General features: G+C 36.2%; 2 protein-coding genes across 2 annotated transcripts in view; one reads left to right on the top strand and one right to left on the bottom strand.

Moving 5' to 3' along the window:
• Nucleotides 1-2,638, bottom strand: part of LOC110441468 (transient receptor potential cation channel subfamily V member 6-like) — a gene marked incomplete at its 3' end in the record, with an annotated part of 43,762 nt that extends 41,124 nt beyond the window's left edge. Inside the window, exon 1 of the mRNA XM_021484621.1 lies at nucleotides 2,531-2,638. The remainder of the gene's footprint in view (nucleotides 1-2,530) is intronic.
• Nucleotides 2,639-2,701: 63 nt separating this feature from the next.
• LOC110441465 (leukotriene A-4 hydrolase-like) lies at nucleotides 2,702-23,364 on the top strand. Its single transcript, XM_021484619.1, has 17 exons — nucleotides 2,702-3,070; nucleotides 5,798-5,971; nucleotides 8,101-8,240; nucleotides 9,184-9,295; nucleotides 11,562-11,630; nucleotides 12,024-12,181; nucleotides 12,718-12,790; nucleotides 12,970-13,110; nucleotides 15,117-15,211; nucleotides 15,873-15,987; nucleotides 16,452-16,596; nucleotides 17,768-17,871; nucleotides 18,387-18,457; nucleotides 18,590-18,740; nucleotides 19,661-19,743; nucleotides 19,961-20,065; nucleotides 21,211-23,364. The coding sequence occupies exons 1-17, from the start codon at nucleotides 3,050-3,052 to the stop codon at nucleotides 21,329-21,331; spliced, it is 1,878 nt and encodes a 625-aa protein (XP_021340294.1). The 5' UTR covers nucleotides 2,702-3,049; the 3' UTR covers nucleotides 21,332-23,364.
• The last annotated feature ends 777 nt before the right edge of the window (nucleotides 23,365-24,141 follow it).

Here is a 24,141-nt window from a genome sequence, read left to right as displayed (position 1 = left end):
CCTAGTAAGTAATCAATCTTTCATTGCATTATTTCTTCTTTCATAGAAATCAGGCTAAGAGCAATGATACCCAGCTCTAACGAAAATTGAAAACTGTTGGCTAAAACCTATCCTGGTGATCTTTTTTTAATGCTTTCAGGCATCGTAGGGCATTAATGACGATACCATGACATATGAAGTGGCTAAACGATGTAAATCTCTGATGAAGAGCATTGGAACTTATTATATGCTTCATGCAAATTTTTCTGTGCTGATTATGAATTAGAAATTACCTTTAACAATTTATAATTCATGTGTAAAAAAGGTCATAAAAATGGTCAAGTTCAGTGTAAATGAATATTAAATCTTCAATCCATAGAATTCCAAAAAACATTAAGTAAACGAAAAAGCACTTTTTGTTTACTCCCAAAAGACTCAAGATTTTTCAAAAATAGTACTTAAAAAGGTTTTTTACACGCAAAATAATATTCATTATTCATATCATGTTGCAATGATGTTACTGGTATCATGATTCAAATGTTAAGGTTGGATTTATAGTACGTAACAAACTAGGTCAAAATAAACAAAGTTTCATTTTATTCATTCATCTAAACATGAAAATAATTTGCTTTTTAAGTGAACATTGACGGAATAATATCTATCATAAAGTAATTAGTATTCTTGTTAATTATTTAAGGATAATAAATATATAAGCAGTGACTGTGACAATGCATTAATTGTCGAACCAAGTGTTACAGTCACCACAATGGACCAGCTGATCATACATTATCACATGTAATATATATGTCCCATATTTGCTGTGATCATCGACCATCCCCTATCTTGGAAGTTGTTGAAATGATACAATCCCTGGGCAATAATGACAGTGGGTACAGTGCCTTTATTAACATTATTTACATACTTTTTACAGTATATATGGGTAGAGGATTACCTCATTGACAATTCTGTGTACTTTTATATGGCCACCTTTGGCTTTTGGACCTTTGAGAGATTTTTTCGATGTACTGTATTTATCCTGCAATACGTCCAGGGGTTCAACACATAATCTTATGACTCAAAGAAGGTGGAGGTTTGGCTCAATACAGGGCGATGAAATAGCCTTTTTGGCATTTTATTGACCTGTAACAAACATAAGTAGACTTAATACCGGGTATGCTGCATAAATACAGTACTCAAAATTACTTTTTGTAGTTTTCTTAATTGAAGAAAATCTATTTTACTGGTTTGATCCTTTCATGTTGATTTGTATGTAAAATATAGATACATTGGTATAGTAAAAGAAGACAACAACAGCTAGCATTATCAATGCTTTAATAATTCAAGACATTAACAGGAACACAAGGAAACAAGACATCCTAAACCTCCTTGATAAAAGGGGAGGCTGCTAATAAAAGGTGTTCCAAAGCGATAAGGATATCCTGCACCACGAGTGGAGCCTGTCCTGATGTCAAATCCATTAACACTCTATGATAGTTATGAACATTTGTCAAAAAAATATATATTGTCCACTGAGATCTGATAGTTAGAAAGAAGTTCTGTTGATTGCTGTAACACAGTTAAACTAGTTTAATTATATGTAGAAAACTTTCAAGGTGCTTCAGTATATATATAAATAAATATCAATGTCGACAAAACCAAGTGCCTAAACTAACAGTCTGTAAGTTTCAATAAATATTCAATGAGATCAAGATATAGTTACTTTTTATTAGTTTGGATGGATTATGAAGGTTTTTTTAGTAATGCAAATATGTCCAAGTGTAAAATGTCTACTTCACAAACTTAACTGCATTTTTTTCAGTGTTTGAACATAGCACTTCATACAAATAAACCATGAAATTACTACAATTCCTGTCAAGTCTGAAATTAATTATTTTTTTCCAAATTTAAATTTGTAAAAATATTTTTGAAAATTCATATTTTTTATCATAAATGACCTATTCCCTATAATCCAAGTGTACCTTATCCTTGATTTGTGAACAACGAAATATGTCTTTGTGGTCTTCTAGTATTATTGGTATTATGTCATTGTTTTTATATATATTATTTATGTGTGTGAACAATAAACACCAATACTTGTGCAATCAATCAAATATCTGGCAATTTAAAAAAAAAATCTAAAACAAAAGTACCATATGTCAGCATACCTCAAGGTAATATCATCAGTTAGCGTAGTGATTGACGTCCATCGGACAGCCAATACACCTGTATAACTGTGATAGTGTAAACACACAGGTAAACTTTCTCTTGACCTAAATGCATCTAAAACATTTTGCACCATAAAACACCTACTTTACGTAAGGTTCAAGTACTTTTAACACCTTTCATGTGACATTGACATAAATTAAAACAAATCTTTCCGTCACGTTTGCATATCAACAGAAACCACCTGTAATTAAGGTTGAAATAAGATTACAGTTACCATGGTTTTTGTAAACAACCAACTGGATACTAGTTTTAAACGACTTTAACTTGTTTCAAAACAGAATACTATATTTGTTGTGAAAAACAATACATTTTACAAAATACTCACCTACTTTGGAATCACGTCATTCTAAATAATGAAAGAATTCCAGCAAAAATTAACCCACACTATAATGCTCCTGTCGCTCAATATTTTACCTGTGGTGGATATAAGATCACGTGACTTTTTGCGTAACGGAAGTCAATGTTTCATGTGTGTAGCACTTCCTGTTTTGCTGTGCACACATGTGACAGGGGTTATATGGTGCTTTAGAAATTATTGCTATTGACATTAGTATAAATTTATTTATTTAACTTAGTATTTGTTACCTGTACCATTAACAATTGTTAGTTTATATTTTGATAATCTGTTAATCCGGGGTTTCGCAAGGGCCGGAGAGACAAACAAACTCGGCCAATCACAGCGTGGCACTCACGCGTGCGTGTACTGGATTGTACTTTTGGTTTGGTAACAAAGCAACACAGGATTGCTAAAAGGGTTGTTCAATGTTATTTATATTTTTTAGGAAAGGTAATACTAGTCTTTGGTAGTGTAGAATCGCGCTCCTTTTATTGATTCAGTCAAAAGATGGCATCACAAACAGAGAAGGTACGTTTTGTTAATTTTTCTCTGATTTTGCTACTTTCGTTTTCATATTATGCGAGTTAAGACAAGTGCGTGGTGTCGTAATGATATGACATAGTCGTTTTGAGAAAAATAAGAAATTAATAATTGTAGGGTTTACTAACCGTACAAGCTATTTTTTAGTTAAAAAGATTTTTACCAATTGCCAAATGCTGAAATGGCCATATACAAATGTAGATTGATATGTACAACTATATGTGGTCAGCACCAGTACTAATTTATTGAGTTTTGATTGAATTTAATTAGTGATTGTATGAAATCACAGCACCCGTTCTCTCAAAAATCTGCACCCGCTCGCTCACTACAGGAACACTACCTCACTCACTCGATCAGATTGGAAACATGCAAATGTCAACCAGAGACATATATTATTACATACATCTCTGTGTCAACCCAGTATACAAAAAAGGAAAAAATCAAGTACAACCCAACAAATTACAGACCAATATAACCTGCATCACATGTTAACTCATGGAACACATCATAACAAGCACCAATAATAACACATCTGGAGAACAACAACATATTATATGACCTACAACACAGCTTTGGATCGTCTAGATCCTGCAAAACACAGCTCGCCACATTCATACACGATCTCGCATCAAACAACAACATCAACAAACAGACATCAACATAATGGACTTTGCCAAAGCTTTTGATTAAGTCCCACACAAACGATTACAGTACAAACTTAAATACTACAGGATAACATGGAACACACACGCATGGATTACAGACTTTCTCTCATTCCGCACCCAAACAGTAGTAATTGAGGGCAAACAATCAGATAAAATACAAGTTACCTCTGGGGGCCCTCAATGAACCTGTTTGGGCCCAATCCTCTTCCTCATTTACATCAATGACTTCCACGAATACATGCAATACAGTAAACTGAGACTCAGATAACAGCATCATATACAAGGTGATAAACAACAAAGAAGACACACTAAAACTACAACATGCCCTCGACGCAGCAGGTCAATGGGAGACGGACTGGCTTATGACATTTCACCCTGACAAATGCAACATACTCAACATTACACCGAAACGCAACAAAATACACTATCACTACCAACTCCACAACCACACTGTGACACATTACACCAAGTAGAATCCAGCAAATACTTAGGCTTAACATTACAAAATAACCTACGATGGGACAAACATATAAACAACATTACAGCCAATGTCAATAGGTCCCTAGGTTTTCTCAAATGCGACTTAAAAATAAACTCACCATATATGAAAGAACATGCATACAAAGCACAAGTCCGACCAAAACTTCCATTTGGGACCCACACAACACAAACCAAATTCAACAAATAGAAAAAACACAACGAAGAGCAGTATACTACGTACACAACAGATATCACAACACCAGCTCAGTAACAGACATGATCCACAAACTACAATGGCCAACACTATAAACATAATGCTTTCACACAAAAATAATCCTTTTTTACAAGATTGTACACCAAATCATAAACCCAACATCTATACTCACACCCGTAGACCCTCGCCCAGACATGCACTCCCTTATGCATACAAACACATATCTGCTACAAAGGACACCTACAAATATTTATTCTTCCCACTCATAATAACACAATGGCATCTCCTTCCCATAGCAGCAGTACAATGCACAACACTCGAGGACTTCAAGGCGCACATACCTTGAGTTAAGGGGGGCTCGAACCCGTGACCCTTGGCTCTAAACAGCACGATGCTCTACCGCTGAGCTGAAGTAAAATTCCATACAGCTGACGCTTGTACGGCAACCTAATCAATGCACATCTTTTACACTATTCCCTCCTTTTTCAAACACTTACCCAGGTTCTTTGACTCCCTGCCAACTGTTCTCCTACTTTGAACGGGAAGGGTCAACAGCACCAGTTTGTAGTAGGATGAAGAATAGTGATAAAGATAGTGCAATCGCTGAGGTTCGAACCCACAACCCTTGGCTCTCCAGCCAGATGCTCTACCGCTGAGCTAAAGGGAAATTTTCTACAGCTGACGCTTATAAGGCAACCTAATAAATGCACAGCTTTTACACATGTGAATGTGTAGCCATGTATAGTTGACTGCATTGGTCGTCACCGCCAAACGCAAGTTTACATACCGCATCAGCTAGTATTTTTTATTTGAAAAGATTTTTACCTATTGCCAATATATAAGCTTGTACAAATATATGTGGCCAACACTCAGCACCAGGACTAATCTTTCAAGTTTTAATTGAATTGAATTTGTGATAGAGGGAAAAGTTTGGACATTTTACACAGGATCTTTACCTCATGAAATTGAATGTTTTCAATGTTATTAGATTAGAAGTGCATGATGAAATTATTCTTTCCTATTTATAGTGACACAGACATTGTTTTTGTTCATGTAAATATGTAGCCGAAGTAGACTGCATGGTAAAAAGGAAGCTTCTTAAATTAGTTAGAACATCCGTCAAGAGGTCAGAGGTTCGGGGTTTGAATCCTGGCCTTCAGTGCGTTGTTTCCTTCCCTGTGAGTGTGGTGCCTGCATGACTTTGAACCCTTGTTTCAAGACATTCTTGATTGGTGTATTTTTGACAAGGACGATATCTAAACCTTAGTTGTAACTTTTTGTATGATTTGGGATCAGAGGTGAATATAGGGTCACTATGCAACTCCTGTAGAAGCTTATTGTTTAAATTGTTTTCAGTGTGATAGTTCCGGGACCGGACTGAGTCCCACCGACCCTTGCTCCTACTCCAGACCTGAGGAGTGTATTGTCACACAGATAGACCTGGATCTGGATATAGACTTTGCAACCAAAACCCTGAGGGGCCAGGCTCATCTTACTCTGCAGAAGAAGAAAGAGGGTATAGACCATGTGGTAAGTATTGCTATATGAATTTGGTGTATCACTCTTGTCGGCCTGCATGGATAGAAGTAGTCACATGGTGTCTTAATGGGGGAGGGGGGACAAGAGTACCGAGAGAAACCCAACTCATCTGCCTTTTCATGTCCTATCTGTGAGGCGAACCCTATAGCCATCGTGGTGAAATGTGAGCTAGTGTGCTATCCACTGCACCACACTACCTCTGAGACTAAGTACAGCTGCTGCTGCTGCTGCTGACCAGGCTCAAGGATCTTATTTGGTCCTTTTTTGGTTGGAAAAACAGATCCATCCCTCTCCTAAAACAAAAAAAAAACAAAAAAAATCTCATTTGTCAATGATTGAAGATTGAGTAATAATAAAGTAGATCTAGGCATTGCTAGTTCCTATTTGTCTGTATATTATTTAGTTTTCTCTGAATAAAATGCAGAATTTCACTTTTCAAATGAACTCACAGACACTAATAAAAAAAATCACATTATAAAATCCTTTGAGTTCATCAACATCTGCAACATAGGACTGGCAGCATTTCCATTCTTGATATACTTATTTTCACTGCACCCCTGGAATACATCTTGACAAAATTGAAGGCTTGGGTTAAGCTTCCTGATGGTTTCAGGTATAAAAACCTTACCAATCACTAGGCTGATATTTGTCGTTTAAAGATTACAGAGGAGCTATAACAAACATCAAAGCCGGTCGATTTTACCATTACACTGCTGCATGATTCCTTTGATCTTTTATAAAGAAATCTGACTTGCCAACTTGTAACGTATGCAAGGTAAAGCAGATAGAGCCTTCAATTTTGTCATGACATGCAAAGAGTACAGAGAAAATATGTGTAGGAGAGCAGAACCCTTGGACTTCAAAGATGTAAAGGTGGTAGAATGCCTAGAGTAGCATGTTTAATACCAGACCACTTGTCTTCTCATTGATAAAGAGATGCTTGCACCAATAGGTTCAATGTAGGTACATGTATCACTTTCTCATTTGTTGAGCTAGAGAAATGAACGTTATTTTTTAAGAGGTACAACTTCAAACATTTGTAACAGCCAAGGAATATTAGAATACTAACGTACTGGCATTAGCTAGCTTTTCCAGCGATGCAGTGTAACCCTGGGGTGCGCTCACTAGTTCAGCAGCATTCAGCATGGTCAATTGTTAGATAGGTGCTTGCTGGCATGATGGTACATTTGGTGGCAGCGGTGGGATTCTGTGTACCATGTAAGGCCACTTCCTGATGGTAAGGAAATTTAAAGATGCATTGTACACAGGGTTTTACAAGTCTTGGTACAGGACTTTTCGGAGGTGGGGTGGTGGGATTACAAGTCTTGGTACAGGACTTTTCGGAGGTGGGGTGGTGGGATTACAAGTCTTGGTACAGGACTTTTGGGAGTTGGGGTGGTGGGATTATAAGTCTTGGTACAGAACTTTTGGGAGTTGGGGTGGTGGGATTACAAGTCTTGGTACAGGACTTTTCGGAGGTGGGGTGGTGGGATTACAAGTCTTGGTACAGGACTTTTTGGAGGTGGGGTGGTGGGATTACAAGTCTTGGTAAAGGACTTTTCGGAGGTGGGGTGGTGGGATTACAAGTCTTGGTACAGAACTTTTGGGAGGTGGGGTGGTGGGATTACAAGTCTTGGTACAGGACTTTTCGGAGGTGGGGTGGTGGGATTTCAAGTCTTGGTACAGAACTTTTGGGAGGTGGGGGGGTGGGATTACAAGTCTTGGTGCAGGACCTTTCGGAGGTGGGGTGGTGGGGTTACAAGTCTTGATACAGGACTTTTCGGAGGTGGGTTGTTGGGATTACAAGTCTTGGTACAGGACTTTTCGGAGGTGGGGTGGTGGGATAGCATAACATTCAAGGAATATGTAATGGGAAAATACTGCCTTACTACAAACTAGCTTTTCGAGTGATGTGGTATAACCCTGGAACATGCTCACTCGTTTAGCAACATTGAGCATGTAGTCAGTTGCTTGATGGGTGCCTGCAGCCACCATATTACACATTACACCTCTCAACCCACCAATTGGTAATATTAGATTGGCCAGTGGCCGTATTTACCGTGTTTGACTCAAGAAATTTTGATTCAATTGATCATGACTTTGTGATTTATAATTTCTAGGTAGTGGATACTCGCGAGGTGACCATTAAGAAAGTTACTGACCAAGCCAACGGACAAGAACTGACCTTCACCTTAGGAGAACATGACCCGAGTTTTGGTTCCAAATTGGAAATAAAATTACCCAATAGTGCTGGGAACAGGTAAAATAGGAGATCTTGATGATGTTTGGCCAGTACTATTTGTATTACAGTGTGTAGTAGATTTGATTGACAGTATATATTTGTACCAATATTGACATCCATTTTGAAGGTGTAATGTTCAAACACTTTTATACAAAATGTACAAAGCCAAATCTCACAGTGTAAAAATTGTTGGAAATCCTAAAAATGTTAAGATAAAGAAGATTTCTAGTAAATTCAGTTTATAACAAGATCAAAAAATATTAGGATCAAAACCAATCTGACTTGTCCATATTTTAGATGTGTTGTGTTGACGAAGTATGAAATTCCACAGCTTTGCTTCCATGTTGTAGAAGTGTTATGTCAATTGGCTATCAAATTGATTGCCTTCATTTTGAAGGCGTGTGGCGTTGGAAAAATATGAGATTGAATGACATTGCCTCCATTTATGCAAATGTGTGGTAACGACGGAATGTCACGTTCAACAACTTTGGCTCTTTGTAATAGTTTTGTGGTGACAGTAAAATACAAGATTCTATGCCAGTAAATAAAAGGATGATTGCTAGGCTAATACCTTACCTTTGAAGATGAAAGAGGAGCGACACCTTACTTCAAAGCCGGTCAATTTTACTATTACGCTTCCGTCTGATTCTTTTGATGTAAATCAAATGATCAAACTATAGTGTTCTAAATGTATCATTAACAAGGTAGCGCATACAGAGCCTTCAATTTCTTCATGACATATTGAAAGGGGCCAGAGAATAGAACCCCTGGAATTTTGAGAATGTTATGTCTTAATTGTCAATGTTTACAAGCTAGGTTATGAGATTCCATTATTTTGCCTCAATCATGCATGTTGTAGGTATAGGATGATGGTCAATGTTTATGAGATTCCATTTTTTGCCGCCATGTTGTAGGTATTCTGTGACAGTGGTGTGACAGACTCAATAACTTTATGTTACAGTTGTGTGGTGTCAATAGAATATGAGACCTCACCACAGTGCTCAGCTTTACAGTGGCTTCGCAAGGAGCAGACGGCAGGAAAACGCCAGCCATACCTCTTCAGTCAATGCCAGGTGGGTATACGTACTGTCAGGCCCAGTGTTGTCATAATTATTACTTCCAGTTTTCATAAGTATATCATATGTACCGTCACTGTAACCAAACCGGGACACTTACGGAAAAACGGCCCAAGAAACCGTCATTCAATGCAAAGAAGTACTTTTATGTATACAGTTTTTATTTCATAATAGTTTTATGACAATTTAGCTGTATGTAAGCTTGATTGGCTGCTGATTATCATTACATGGACAATTTAAAGGTAAGAATAATGAATAAAATAAAACTTTCCCGATTTATGTGCTGTGCGATGCTATTTATTTGATATCATTTAAAAAAATCTATTTTATAAAAACTAATGTTAGTTTGGAAAAGACATTTTATCATGACACTGTTGACTCTAAAATATTTTAAACGTGTCTTCTTTTCTGCTGATATTGATAGTTAAATATCCCCAAATATTAGCCAAAATACCGAAGTGTCCCTTTCCGGGTACAGTTACGCCGATTCAAGGCCATACATAACCCTGATGATATATGTGTAATAGAAATAAAAAGTGGATAGTATCTACATGTATTTATGAAAAATGAACAAACATTTTTGGAACTGATCGTATGGTAAAAAGAACATTGATCTTCATCTAAAAAGTGTCCCGATTTGGGTACAGTGACGTTATAGTAGTTCATTGTAAACATTACATCCTTAACTTCAACACAAATTACAGGTATGACATGTGAGGTAGCAAAAATTCCTAAATTCTTACACAAATCAAAGGTATGATGTGTAAGGTAGCATATAACCTTAACTCTTACACAAATCAAAGGGGCAATGTGGGAGGAAGGGTACCGGTATATCCTTAACTTTGATATAAACAACAAGCCTACTTTGTAAGGTAGCATAAAACCTCAAACTCCGACACAGTTCCCAGATCTGTCCTTAACTCTAACACAAGCTGTAGGTATGATCTGATGTTTTGTAGGCTATCCACTGTCGCTATCTGTAGGTATGATCTGGTGTTTTGTAGGCTATCCACTGTCACTAGCTGTAGGTATGATCTGATGTTTTGTAGGCTACCACTGTCGCTAGCTGTAGGTATGATCTGATGTTTTGTAGGTTATCCACTGTCGCTAGCTGTAGGTATGATCTGATGTTTTGTAGGCTACCACTGTCGCTAGCTGTAGGTTTGATCTGATGTTTTGTAGGCTATCCACTGTCGCTAACTGTAGGGATGATCTGATGTTTTGTAGGCTATCCACTGTCGCTAACTGTAGGTATGATATGATGTTTTGTAGGCTATCCACTGTCGCTAACTGTAGGTATGATATGATGTTTTGTAGGCTATCCACTGTCGCTAACTGTAGGTATGATATGATGTTTTGTAGGCTATCCACTGTCGCTAACTGTAGGTATGATATGATGTTTTGTAGGCTATCCACTGTCGCTAACTGTAGGTATGATATGATGTTTTGTAGGCTATCCACTGTCGCTAACTGTAGGTATGATCTGATGTTTTGTAGGCTATACACTGTCTCTATCTGTAGATATGATCTGATGTTTTGTAGGCTATCCACTGTTGCGATCTGTAGGTATGATCTGGTGTTTTGTAGGCTACCCACTGTCGCTATCTGTAGGTATGATCTGATGTTTTGTAGACTATCCACTGTTGCTATCTGTAGGTATGATCTGGGTGTTTTGTAGGCTATCCACTGTCGCTATCTGTAAGTATGATCTGATGTTTTGTAGGCTATCCACTGTTGCGATCTGTAGGTATGATCTGGTGTTTTGTAGGCTACCCACTGTCGCTATCTGTAGGTATGATCTGATGTGTTGTAGGCTATACACTGTTGCTATCTGTAGGTATGATCTGGTGTTTTGTAGTCTATCCACTGTCTCTATCTGTAGGTATGATCTGGTGTTTTGTAGGCTACCCACTGTCGCTATCTGTAGGTATGATCTGATGTTTTGTAGACTATCCACTGTTGCTATCTGTAGGTATGATCTGGTGTTTTGTAGTCTATCCACTGTCTCTATCTGTAGGTATGATCTGGTGTTTTGTAGGTTATCCACTGTCGCTATCTGTAGGTATGATCTGATGTTTTGTAGGTTATCCAATGTTACTATCTGTAGGTATGATCTGATGTGTTGTAGGCTATACACTGTTGCTATCTGTAGGTATGATCTGATGTTTTGTAGGTTATCCACTGTCGCTAGCTGTAGGTATGATCTGATTTTTTGTAGGCTATCCACTGTCGCTATCTGTAAGTATGATCTGATGTTTTGTAGGCTATCCACTGTCGCAGTATGATTCCATGCCAAGATACTCCGGCAGTCAAATGCCCATACTCTGCAAAAGTAAGTATACACGAGAAACATTTTAACTTTTTTTTTTTATACTTTCTTACCTGGTGGTCTGTTATCATTATGCAAATTGTCTTCAACAATTTCTTTTGTTATATCTTGTGTTAAGAATCATTGGACAAGTACTTCTATATCAAAATATGGTGAATTAATGCTTCATGAGTGAGGTTGATGTGCTTGGGGGAAAAAAAGTGTCATCTTTAATTATGATATGGTCTATTTTTGGATGCTAACTCCTGTATGGTTTGATTTGTTTTCACTGTGAATGGTGAATTCAGGATAAGATGGAGGGAGATTACTGTCATCAGGAATATCTTATTTACAATTTTCTGGAATTAAAGAAACGTAATTTAAAAAATTATAAAGTTCTTCTGTCATCCTACCTAGGTATCTGCTCCAAGGGAGGTAACTGTGTTGATGAGCGCACTGCGAGGCGGATCCAATCCACATGCCAGTGACAGTGCTAAGCTGGTACACATCTTTGAACAAAAGGTGCCTATAGCCAGCTACCTCATTGCAATTGTCGCTGGAGACATTGAAAGCAGGTAAATATGGACCATATGTTTGTAATTATGAAAAATTCCTTCACAAGAATGATACAGTCAAACCTGTTCTAAGAGACCACTAATTGGAAGTCCAAAAATTGGTCTCTAAACACAGGTGGTCTCTTCATACAGGTTTGTCTCACAATGAAATCCCAACCATGGGGCACACAAACAAGCATGCATTGAAACACAATGAGGCACATCCTTGAATGACCTTAGCTGTTAATAGGACATCAAATAGAATAAAACCAGAGAAAATCTACAATGGGGAACATGAAAAGTGGTCTCTTAACACAGGGGGTCTCTTGATAGAGCTGTTTGCATAATTGTAGTAATTCTCTAGTAAAAGTATGATTTTCATGATGAAAATTGTTTTAATTGATGATAGCGTTACTGTCTGTATCCCTGTCATCATATATTCAAGGAAAAACAATTAGTGCAGAATCAGGAATAATTAAATTAAGGTCTACAGAAATTGAGAAAGATAATTTACATGTGACTGCGCTTCAGTTGAGGTACTGTATAATTGTTTGCAGACATCTTGGTCCCAGATCCAAAGTGTGGTCTGAAAGGGAAATGGTGGAGGAGGCAGAATATGAGTTTGGAGAGGTAATTAAATCCTCTTTACTTCTTTAACTCGTCAAATCAGTAAATATGCAAAATGACTAATCTGTCAGTTATCTACATTATTAAAGTACCACACACCAACTTATATAAATGAATTGAATCAAGAAAGACATTGAAATGTTAATCCCAGTTTATTGAAATATTTTGTATTACAATCACAGACGGAGCACATGCTGCAGACAGCCGAGGATTTGATGGGACCATACGTTTGGGGCCAGTATGATCTACTCGTTTTACCTCCTTCCTTTCCATATGGAGGAATGGAAAACCCCTGTCTGACCTTTGTGACCCCTACTCTACTGGTAATCGTCCTCCTCTGTCGTATCCTCAACTCGCTGTTTATAAAAAACTGTATCCACTAAAACCTGTGACCTGTCTAATCTAACACCCTGTGAGACAACACATTGGTCAGATAAGAAAGGATGTCTAAATATACAAGTATTGTTCAGAAGATTTCATAAGAAGTGGGATTACACAATAAAAAATTTTTCAACAAGATTCAGTTTACTCAGACTAATGTTTAAGTTTCCCTGATGTAAATGTTTAAGTTTCCCTGGGACTACATCTAACAGATTTATTTTTCTCCCACCTCTGCTTATGAAAGATACATGTATCCCATAGGGAACACCCATGTGGGATGTGTGTTTCTCTTACCCTGTACAGGTGTATCCTTACTTTTCCAGTCCGAGATAACCATGTCTCAAACTAGGATTGAGATGGGGGGGGGGGGATTCCTCTATTCATAACAGCTGTATGATGTCTTGTCAACAATACATCAACGTCATGTCAACCCTGCAATTCGCCTGTAAAGTTAACATAACATTATTTATATGATACACAATGGTTAAACAGGGTAAGAGAAAGAATCATGAACCCCCTCGGAGTGATATAAGAGAATATGAACCTTAGGAAAGATCTTAAATTGCCAAACAAGAACTTGTTTGGCAACTTAAAATCTTTCCCCTTAGTTAAAGATTCCCCTATCTCAACCCCAAGAGGGTGATATATTCTATATATCTCAGCCCCAAGGGGGTGATATATTCTATATATCTCAACCCCAAGGGGGTGATATATTCTATATATCTCAACCCCAAGGGGGTGATATTCTATTATTCTTTTACTCTGGACGGTGTATCCACAATTTTCCTGGTGCGAGATATCCATGTGTCACCGTAGGATTGAGACGGGGGATTCCCCTTTCTATAGCAATCAGATGTTGTGTCAACATTACAATGACATCACGTCAACAATGCATCAACGTCATGTCAACCGTGCAATTAGCCTGTAAAGTTAACATTACATTATGTATATGATACACAATGAGTGAGAGGAGAGATTAATAGAATCTTATCACCCCCTTGGTTTTTGTAGGCTATCCACTGTCGCTATCTGTAAGTATGATCAAACTAGGTGTTTGACAGCTTAAGAATCTTACCCCGAGGGTTGAGATTACCGTCTCACTCCCAAGGAGGTGAATGATAATTTTTCTCTTACCCTGTTTACCCTCTTATGTATTTTATATAGACGTTACATCAATGCAAGACAATGTTGATGTGATGCGGCTGAATGGTCGACGTGACGTCATTTTATTGTTGCCATGACGTCATTGTATTGTTGACGTGACGTCATGGTATTGTTGCTATGACGTCATACAATTGTTGAGAACGTGCAAAGAACATGTGTAGATTGTCTCAACCCTAGGTTGAGATAAGAAAATCTCACACCAGTAAAATGGTGGATATCCCTGTCCAGGGTAAGAGAATCCTAAGTTGTCAACCACATGACCAAGCCTCGTGTTTGGCAACTTAAGTATCAGCCCCCTTGGGTTGAGATGATCTCATTCCCTTGAGATTCTATTGCACTCAGTGACCTATACTATAACGATGTCGAAATCAGAAAACGGCATTTTATTATGACGTTACAATTGAAAATGTCTCAGAACATCATTTGACTTGTTGTGGCAATATTGCACAGTCAGCAGGTGCCACCACCTCAAACATATAAGAAGTGTCGTACAAGCTTGACCTGAAGGTCTTACATGGATCTTTAGGTTTAAGTTTGTGTTTACATTATCTAGAGAATTTGCTATATTTGTATATAAGCATTTTGATCGTCAATGCTTTGTTTTACCAAAATTTGAGTTTCGGTGCCCTAACACAAATCACAGGTAAGTTGTGTAAGATAGCATATAACATTAACTCTAACACAAATCACAGGTAAAATGTGTAAGGTAATATATATTGGGTATTATTTGTAAGGTACCATTGGTACCTATCATCTTGTACAAGGTTTGGTTCATTATTTACAGGCTGGTGACAGGTCCCTTGCTAATGTTATTGCTCATGAAATAGCTCACAGTTGGACAGGCAACCTGGTGACCAATTCGACCTTTGAACACTTCTGGTTTGTAACCTATTGCTTAATGTAGTTGAACCAACCTTATACAGCTGAATATATATATTTATTATACACTAAGCTTGTTTCATTAGAAATAACTGTTTAATTGAATGCTTTTAGTATTCAGAACATGACATAAGGCCTATACCTTATATGTCTGTAAGTTTTGCCATCCACTTTCTGTTTTGTTTTGTATATTATGTGTAAAATATTTCGTTGACCAGTGTTACCTCCTCTTTTCAGATCTTATATTAAATTTGTTATTCTGCCAATTAATCCAATACCGTACTTGCTGTATTTAATGCCCATGGCACTTTAAAAATTGGCAGAAGGGGTAATTTATAATACCAGGTATAGTAAATATATAGTAAAGTGAAATGCTCACGTTGTTATCCTCTATGGATCTGACATAAATATTACTTAGGATCAATTGACTTAAAACAAATATTTGCCTGTGGATAAATATGACTTTGTTGAAAGCACAAATTCAGAAACGGTATGTTTGTAGTAGCTGTGTGTTATTGTATTTAATGTGACTGATGTTAAGGCTGAATGGACATCACTATGTGTGTTGTTTTTGGTAATTTACTAGTAAATGCTTTGTGTGGCAGTCGTTTCAAAATTTATCCTTTTTATGAATTTTAAGTTTAATGTATTGCTTTTGAAGGTTGAACGAAGGTCATACTGTGTTTGTGGAGAGGAAGATAGCTGGGTGTCTCCATGGGGGTGAACCAATGAGACACTTCCTGGGAATCGGTGGCTGGAAAACCCTCCAATACGGGGTACTGTTTGTTTTAATGCTCCTGCAAAAAAAGTGCGCTATGCTATCATGCTGTATGTCTTTCAACCTGTTAGCATTTTCTTGTGTCTGCAACTTCTCCCTCAGTTAGTGAGCAAATCTTTTAAGATTTTATCTATCAAGAGCCAAAATTTAATTGTTTAAAGGTTTTTAATATGTTGAAACATGACCTCTGCTTGGTAGTGATTCTAGAAATCACTAGCAATATAGTACATTCTTTGTTTAACAGTGTTTCACAATCATGTATAATGTACAAAATGAGTGAAAAAAAGTACTTGAAAATTCTACAAATCACTAGAAATATACCAATACTTAGTTTAACAACTAATGTTTCAAAATCACGTATAATTTACAGAATTAGAAAAATAAGTGTGCTTGAAAATGGAAGCCCAAGATTTCATAATCTGCATTTTGTTTGACCTTTAAATATGTCATTGACCTTGATAGGTTGTGGACGTCCTAAAAAATGGCCCCTACACCAAGCTCGTCCCTGACCTGCGTGGGGTGGACCCTGACGATGCCTTTTCTGTGGTGCCCTACGAGAAAGGTTTTGCCCTCCTGTTTTACCTGGAAACACTTGTAGGAGGACCAGGTATTGTTCAATACATTACACTTCATTTTGTTTAAAGTGTTTCATCTCAGTTTTTTTCATAAAATCTATACATTTTACATTTGATTATAAGCTTGGTCTAAAATGCACAAATAACAATAAAACTGACACCCAACCTTTAAAGGAATACAAAACACTGTATAGATATAAGTTGAAATGCAAGCTTGTTCATTACTATTAAAAGCTAGTTCATCAATGCTGAAAATGATTTAGATGTAATATCAAATATGTAGTTTGAATTACGTAGTGCCAACCAGTTGCGATGTTTATTTTTAGAATACTACTACAAAATGGTCATAATCTATGCTACTTAATTCAGATGATTCTGAAGTTGACTATAAACATTCTGCTTCAGAGAAATAAAACAATGTAAAGCTATTGGCATGATACAGGTATTAAGTAATAGAATTGTTAACAATACATTTTATACAATACTTGCTGAAAAATTATTGTAGCAGTTTAATGGTTAAGTATCAGATTGTTTGAAAAATTTCATTATACATTGTACATCCCTGGGTCATAACCCTGAAATGGTTGAGATCCCAACTCCATATCCGTATATACCATTCTTTAGGGCACAAAAAGTCTGATTTATATATGCTACTAGGTTTAGTCAAGGGACCTGCCCCACCCCTGGCAACTGAACCATGACATTGGAAATGGTTGAGATCCCAACTATATAACCAGAAGTACAGTTGTGGGGAATAAAGAGTCCAACACAATCATGCTAACAGAATCAGCTTTGGGGTTTGCCCCACCCTTAGGGACTTTATTTAGATATCTAATACAGACCATCAGACCATCTTGTTTAAATGTTTGTTAAACTTAATTGCATGTAAAAAATGTTTCAAAATCTTAAAAACCTTCCCAATATTTAAAGAAAAATTTGAATAGTCTTCAAACATACCTTTTAACGAATTCCATAGAATGTTACCTATTTTAGAACATATTTGGGCTCCTGCCCTTCATCAGTCTCACTGAGGAAAATATTGTCTTTAATTTAATGTCATGAATGATTACACAATCACACAATCATTCAACGATACTAAAAAAGGGCAGACTTAGCCTGAAAGTTTTATATAATTGGCAACATTCTCTGGAATTTCTGAAATAAAAATCTTTCGTCTGAACGTTGTGTGTTCTTTTGTTTTAGCCGTATTTGAACCCTTTCTACGAGCCTACATTGAGCAGTTTCAGGGAGATTCCATAGTTACTGACCAGTGGAAAGAGTTTCTGTTCTCCTTCTTCAAGGACAAGGTGAGTGACAAAAATAACACACAACAAAATATCCCATAATATTGTGGAATCTTTGAGGCTATTGAAATGGGACATCTTTTAATTAATGTACAATGTATCTTTTAATCTGACAACTTTATATTATACATTGTTCACCATTATTTTATGGACATAATATAACTTGTGTTGTGTCAACTTTGCATGTATCTTGACTTGAACCTATCATCAAGGAGTTCTGTAATTGACCAAAAGAGAATTAAACAAAGTGTTGTTGTTTTACCTAATTAGGTCACTGACATCTTGAATTTTGATATCCATTTTTGTAAATTGAACAAAATATTAACTTAGATGTTTTGTTTGGAAGAATTAGGTCACTGTGACCTACTTTTCAAAGTTTGACCTACATATCTGGAAATTAATATAAAACTGTTCTTTGACCAAATTAGTTCACTGTTACCTTCTTAAATGAACATTTAGCCGAAACTATTCCATTCGTATAGGATTTATTCAAAATGAATATTTGTTTGGCATTATAGGTTGATGTGTTCAAAGACGTTGAATGGGATAAGTGGTTCTTTGGACAGGGGATGCCGCCAATAAAACCAAAGTAGGTCAATATATAGTTGAACACTATTATGTAATTATATTAATCATATTTATGACAGCTGTACAGTTCACCTTGTACTGTTCATGTTATCAACAGTATCCTGTCCTTCACACCTTCATTTCTGGGCTATAGATATGATGACAGTCTTGCCGTGCCGTGTGCGGATCTGAGCCAGCGATGGGTGAAAGCTGTGAAGGAAGAGTTCTCATTGTTCAAAGCTGAGGATCTGGCGTCTCTGTCTACTGCACAGAAAAGGGAGTTCTTCTCACTTTTGTTGATAGAGGTAAGAAACTTAAATAAAAAAAAATCATAATCCGTCTTGGAAAACTACATACCTGGGGTACTATCCTGCAATGTACAGTAAAACCTCAGTATAACGCCCCTCATTTATATACAGTAAAACCTCAGTGTAATGCCCCTCATTTATGTACAGTAAAACCTCAGTATAATGCCCCTCGTTTATGTACAGTAAAACCTCAGTATAATGCCCCTCATTTATATACAGTAAAACCTCAGTATAATGCCCCTCATTTATATACAGTAAAACCTCAGTATAATGCCCGTCGATTATGTACAGTAAAACCTCAGTATAATGCACCTCGTTTATGTACAGTAAAACCTCATTATAATGCCCCTCATTTATATACAGTAAACCCTCAGTATAATGCCCCTCGTTTATGTAAAGTAAAACCTCAGTATAATGCCCCTAGTTTATATACAGTAAAACCTCAGTATAATGCCACTCGTTTATATACAGTAAAACCTCAGAATAACGCCCCTCGTTTATATACAGTAAAACCTCAGTATAATGCCCCTCGTTTTATTTGCCACCTTGTTTACAGCCAACATATTTCAATGTCCCTTTTTCTTGTTTCCTGTTGATGACTCCGTAATGAGGGTGAATTTAATGTTAAAGCAAACATTTATAAACAACACAACAACAGTACATAGCAATTAAATGTGAAGGGCAAAGTCAGTATTGGGTTAAAATTGATTTTACTTTTTGAAGGACATTTTGACTTGGCGAAAATTTCCCAGTATATACTAATACTTCATTATTGTTATGTTTTCATAAACTCTTTAAGATTCAGTCCATACAGGACAATGATTTTTTTCCCTGTTTTTGATCTATGGAAGGATATTTCTTCATTTTTATTTTTTTTGCAATAATAATCACAATTCAATGATCCAATATTTTGACAGGCGCCATTTTCTCCTGAGAAGATTCAAGCAATGGAAGCAAGTTACAGTCTCAACTCTGTTAAGAATTCAGAAATCAGATTCAGGTATGAATTTGTGAATGATGAATCCCAAAATCCCAAAAAGAAAAAAGAAAAATATAAAAAAAAAGGAAAAACAAAAACAAAAAAACAAGAGCCCATATGGTAAAACAAAAACTGTACCTAATTATAAACTACATTTATGTTGAAAAATGAACAGTTAACTTCATATATAACATATTTGTAGATTAGATATAGTAACACAGTTTACTTCCTTTTTCAGCTGGTTGAGACTATGCATTCGTGCCAAGTATGAAGATTGTATTCCACGTGCTATTGCCTTTGTAAATGAGCAAGGCAGGATGAAGTTTGTCCGACCAATATACCGGTATGTCATAGATGTATCAACCTGTATGGGGGAAATTAACTTCATTTCAGTTGATAATCTTCACTTGACCTTCACCTTCAAGTTCTCCTCTTGACTTCAAATTTCGTTTGGTAATCTTCATTGCAACATTTCGATTGGTTGTCCTCTTGACCTCCACCTTGAGGTTCTTTTGTGACATCTTGATCTTGACCTTGACATACTTTTGTGACCTCATAAAGTCATTACCTCCTCCTGTAGATTGTTGTGAGACCTGTCTGTCTTATTAATGATAAAATGGTTTGCAGCAATTCAGACATAACTGATTGTTGCTTCAGACAAAATGCCTGGCTGTACATGTGTGCATCTCACATAAAACTCTGTTTTGTTACAATGACAGATTGAAACCTGTATATTCTGGCCCACAAGTATTCTGACATATTGGCCAATACAGTGTACTTCTGTAATCCAAATTATACTAATAAACTCTACCAATAACACCTGTATATTCTGACATTCTGTCTGATTGAATCAATATCATGTGTCCAGCAGGGTGTTTAATTATGTTGGAAAATCAAATGTAATCAATATTATCAATAATACATACAGTCAAACCTGTATTAAGATATCACCAATGGGAAGTCTGAAAAGTTTCTCTCTTAACACTTGGGGTCTCTTTATAGATGTGCAGTCCACATAGAAATCACTATATGAACTTGAAGAGTTGCCTCTTAGGAATCCCCGTCCCACCGCCTAATTAATAACTATATCTAGAAACTGTTTTTTCTGGCATGAGACTATAGCTATAGCTTATAATGAAAATAAAACAAACAAAATAGGGTCAACAACATTGTTATGAATGTAACAAAATTAGCGAGCTGGACTAGATTTGAAACCTGGACTTCATTTTGTTGCACTATTGCTCTAACGGACTGATCAAACCACGCCGACAACAGAAGGTTACTGCATATACAAAAAATAACCCCAGTGCAGTGGGACAGGGACCCTTAACACAGGTGGTCTCTTAGAGTTAGCCAAACGAGCAGGTGTGACTATATCACTCATCAGAATGGCATTTTATAATTATTGTAATTGATAAATTCTCCCATCAATATCTCTAGAAATACATTGTTTGTCCTACTATTAAAGCAAAGTTCTTCCGTTCACAGAGACTTGTATGACTGGGACAAGTCAAAACAGGCGGCTATTGACAACTTCCTGTCCCACAGAACAGAGATGCACAACACTACAGCTAAACTTGTGGCCAAGGAACTTGGCCTAGGACCTTAAACTGCACCCTCTTTTGATGGATTTTGGTCTTCCTACTTCATCGACAAATGGAAGATCAAGTTCCTTTGTTGGATGCTAAAAATAAAACATTTGTACTAGATCTTTACTGTTTTGCAAATATTAAATGATACATGCTTTGATGCTTCATGGATTCTTATTGGTTGTGTCTAAACAGCCAACAATGGATGTGTCAAGCACTCTGATTGGTTGTAGCAAAATTGTAGTCAGTTGTAAATAGAATCCCTGTTTTTTTTTCAAAAGGGACATGCTTGCATGCTATACTTTATGTATTTATTCGTCAAACAGAACTACATGTGGATCACTAATTACTGAAATTTTGAATTATCATTTAGCTGCCAAGAGTACACAACTGCCAGGGTGAATGTTAATGTACCCAGTTGCAGATACATCAAGGATTCATAACAGTGATAACTAATGATATATGTGTAGATTTTGTAAAAGAATGAATTTCAGTTTTAATATCTTTACTTAATTTTTGATTTTGATAGCCAGAATTATTACATCAGAGCTTTTTAGTAATTAACTACATGGTGAGAAAGTAAATAACTAGATGGTGAGAAAGTAAATAACTAGACGGTGAGAAAGTAAATAACTAGATGGTGAGAAAGTAATTAACTAGATGGTGAGAAAAATATGTGCTTGTATGCACTAAACTGACTTACAGTCATATAGAAAATCATATGTAATCTTATATTGTCCATTCCAAATAGTTTGAGTGGATTTTTTTTGGTTTTTGGTTTTTGCAAAATACCAAATAATTTTTATGAAAATTTTACAATGCAATCATTTTATATAATCTGTGTAACTCTTCTTTTTGCATTTGAGTCAAAATATTAGAAAAACATAATATTTTTGTTGAATTTCTCTTTGATTCTGATATATCTGATGACAATTATAAACATTATACATGTATTGCCCTTACTGCAGGGAAACACTTTGTTCCCCGAGGTTAATCATGTTTCACTCGAGCTTCGCCCCTTGTACAACATGATTTATATCCTCAGGAAAACAAAGAATCAGGTTTCCTTCCTTACAGTAAGGGCAATGGACATTTCATAACACCGAAAAATTTCAATCAATAAAAAACAATAACACAATGGAAGAGATGGTCAGGTTGTTGTCGTCTGCTACCGTCATTCGGAACTAGGTTGTGGTGGCTCTTGCAGATGTTTCTAGAGAGGCTCCGAATAAGGGAAATATGAATGGGAAAACTTGAGGGTGACATGTGTTATTGCCCCCGCCATGTAACCAGTATCATCCAATCAGAAACGCTGTTATAAAGATGAGGTATAATAATAAGTTATGTAGGTTTCGCTATATCTGGGAAAAGGTGATTCTCAGTTGGTAATGTGTATTGGTAAGTTGTTAGATTTTTTCATCACATAGTTTTCTTGCTTGAGCTGACTAGGTTTTGTTTTTGTTAGAATGATAAAATCTATTACATGTACCTCAGGCTAAGATTCAGTAACATCCCAACTTCGGCTTACGCCTCGGTTGTGATTATGTTACAGAATCTTAGCCCTCTACTGAGATAACCCAATCTTGCTCAGTTACAGGTAAAAAAAAATAATCTCGCACCTTTTAGTTTGAGGTGCAAGATTAGCATATCAAGTATATATGCTGGTTTATATTGTAATCATAAAAAAACAAAATACATTGTCGTAAAATAACACTTCATAAGTTCAATTTTATGGATGTTTTGTTAACAGTATTTGTCTCATGTAATTTGTAGCTGTGCTTATTTGTTCATGGTTATGTTGCATGCTTTTAGATTTAGTTTATAGTTATATCAACTAAGGGCAGAATTAAAATGGTATAGATATATTGATAGCACATTTTTTCACTTTTATTTGTTATAATAGATATGGCGTTTACTTGCAGCAGTAAAATAATTCATGTTTCATCAGTGATAAATTAATTTATTCGCTTTACACTGAACTATTCTAAACTAGTCCAACTTTTTTTTACTAATAAATTTTGTAAGGAATTATAATGAAGAGTTGTTCTATATGTATTTCAATTTACATAGCAAGCATAACATACTATAATTTTTTATCTTCTAGTATATTTGCGAGGTTATATGATAGTCCTTTGTAGATCTGTTTCAGTCTACCCTATTTATGTACATTTGCGAGGTTATATAATAGTCCTTTGTAGATCTGTTTCAGTCTACCCTATTTACGTATATTTGCGAGGTTATAAGATAGTCCTTTGTAGATCTGTTTCAGTCTACCCTATTTACATATATTTGCGAGGTTATATGATAGTCCTTTGTAGATCTGTTTCAGTCTACCCCATTTACGTATATTTGCGAGGTTATATGACAGTCCTTTGTAGATCTGTTTCAGTCTACCCTATTTACGTATATTTGCAAGGTTATATGATAGTCCTTTGTAGATCTGTTCCAGTCTACCATATTTACGTTAATTATAAAGTGGAATTATGTTCTTGTTTGATCTCTTTATGCTGATTTGTGTGTGGAATTTTTGTGCTGGCATGCACATAATTGGTTCTAAAATCTATATATTATCTCTATAAATTAATATTTGCATGTGGATAGTTTCACACTAATTTATTTCTTCATGCAAGTCATTCCACACCATGAACATTTCCACTATTACAGTATATGGTGTGGTATTTGTACCGTGTCCATCACTGAAGAAAATGGCGAAAATCATTTAGACACTAAATAACTTAAATTTGTACTATAAGTTTGACACAGTGAAGCACAGCTGTAATTCTGAAGGACATAAATAAGTAATGGGCTTGACCCAAAGTAAATGAAACAA

Source organism: Mizuhopecten yessoensis, unplaced genomic scaffold (assembly GCF_002113885.1).
Source record: "Mizuhopecten yessoensis strain PY_sf001 unplaced genomic scaffold, ASM211388v2 scaffold715977, whole genome shotgun sequence".
In the NCBI taxonomy this organism is placed as follows: domain Eukaryota; kingdom Metazoa; phylum Mollusca; class Bivalvia; order Pectinida; family Pectinidae; genus Mizuhopecten; species Mizuhopecten yessoensis.
The sequence above is the reverse complement of the archived record's forward strand: the minus strand, read 5'-3'. Positions and strand labels throughout refer to the sequence as shown.

Coding starts and splice junctions, on each gene's coding strand:
- LOC110441465 (XM_021484619.1), top strand. CDS start 3,050: ATGGCATCACAAACAGAGAAG. Junction 18,458..18,589: donor ATGCCGCCAATAAAACCAAA/GTAGGTCAATAT, acceptor TCTGGGCTATAG/ATATGATGACAGTCTTGCCG. Junction 19,744..19,960: donor AATTCAGAAATCAGATTCAG/GTATGAATTTGT, acceptor TTCCTTTTTCAG/CTGGTTGAGACTATGCATTC.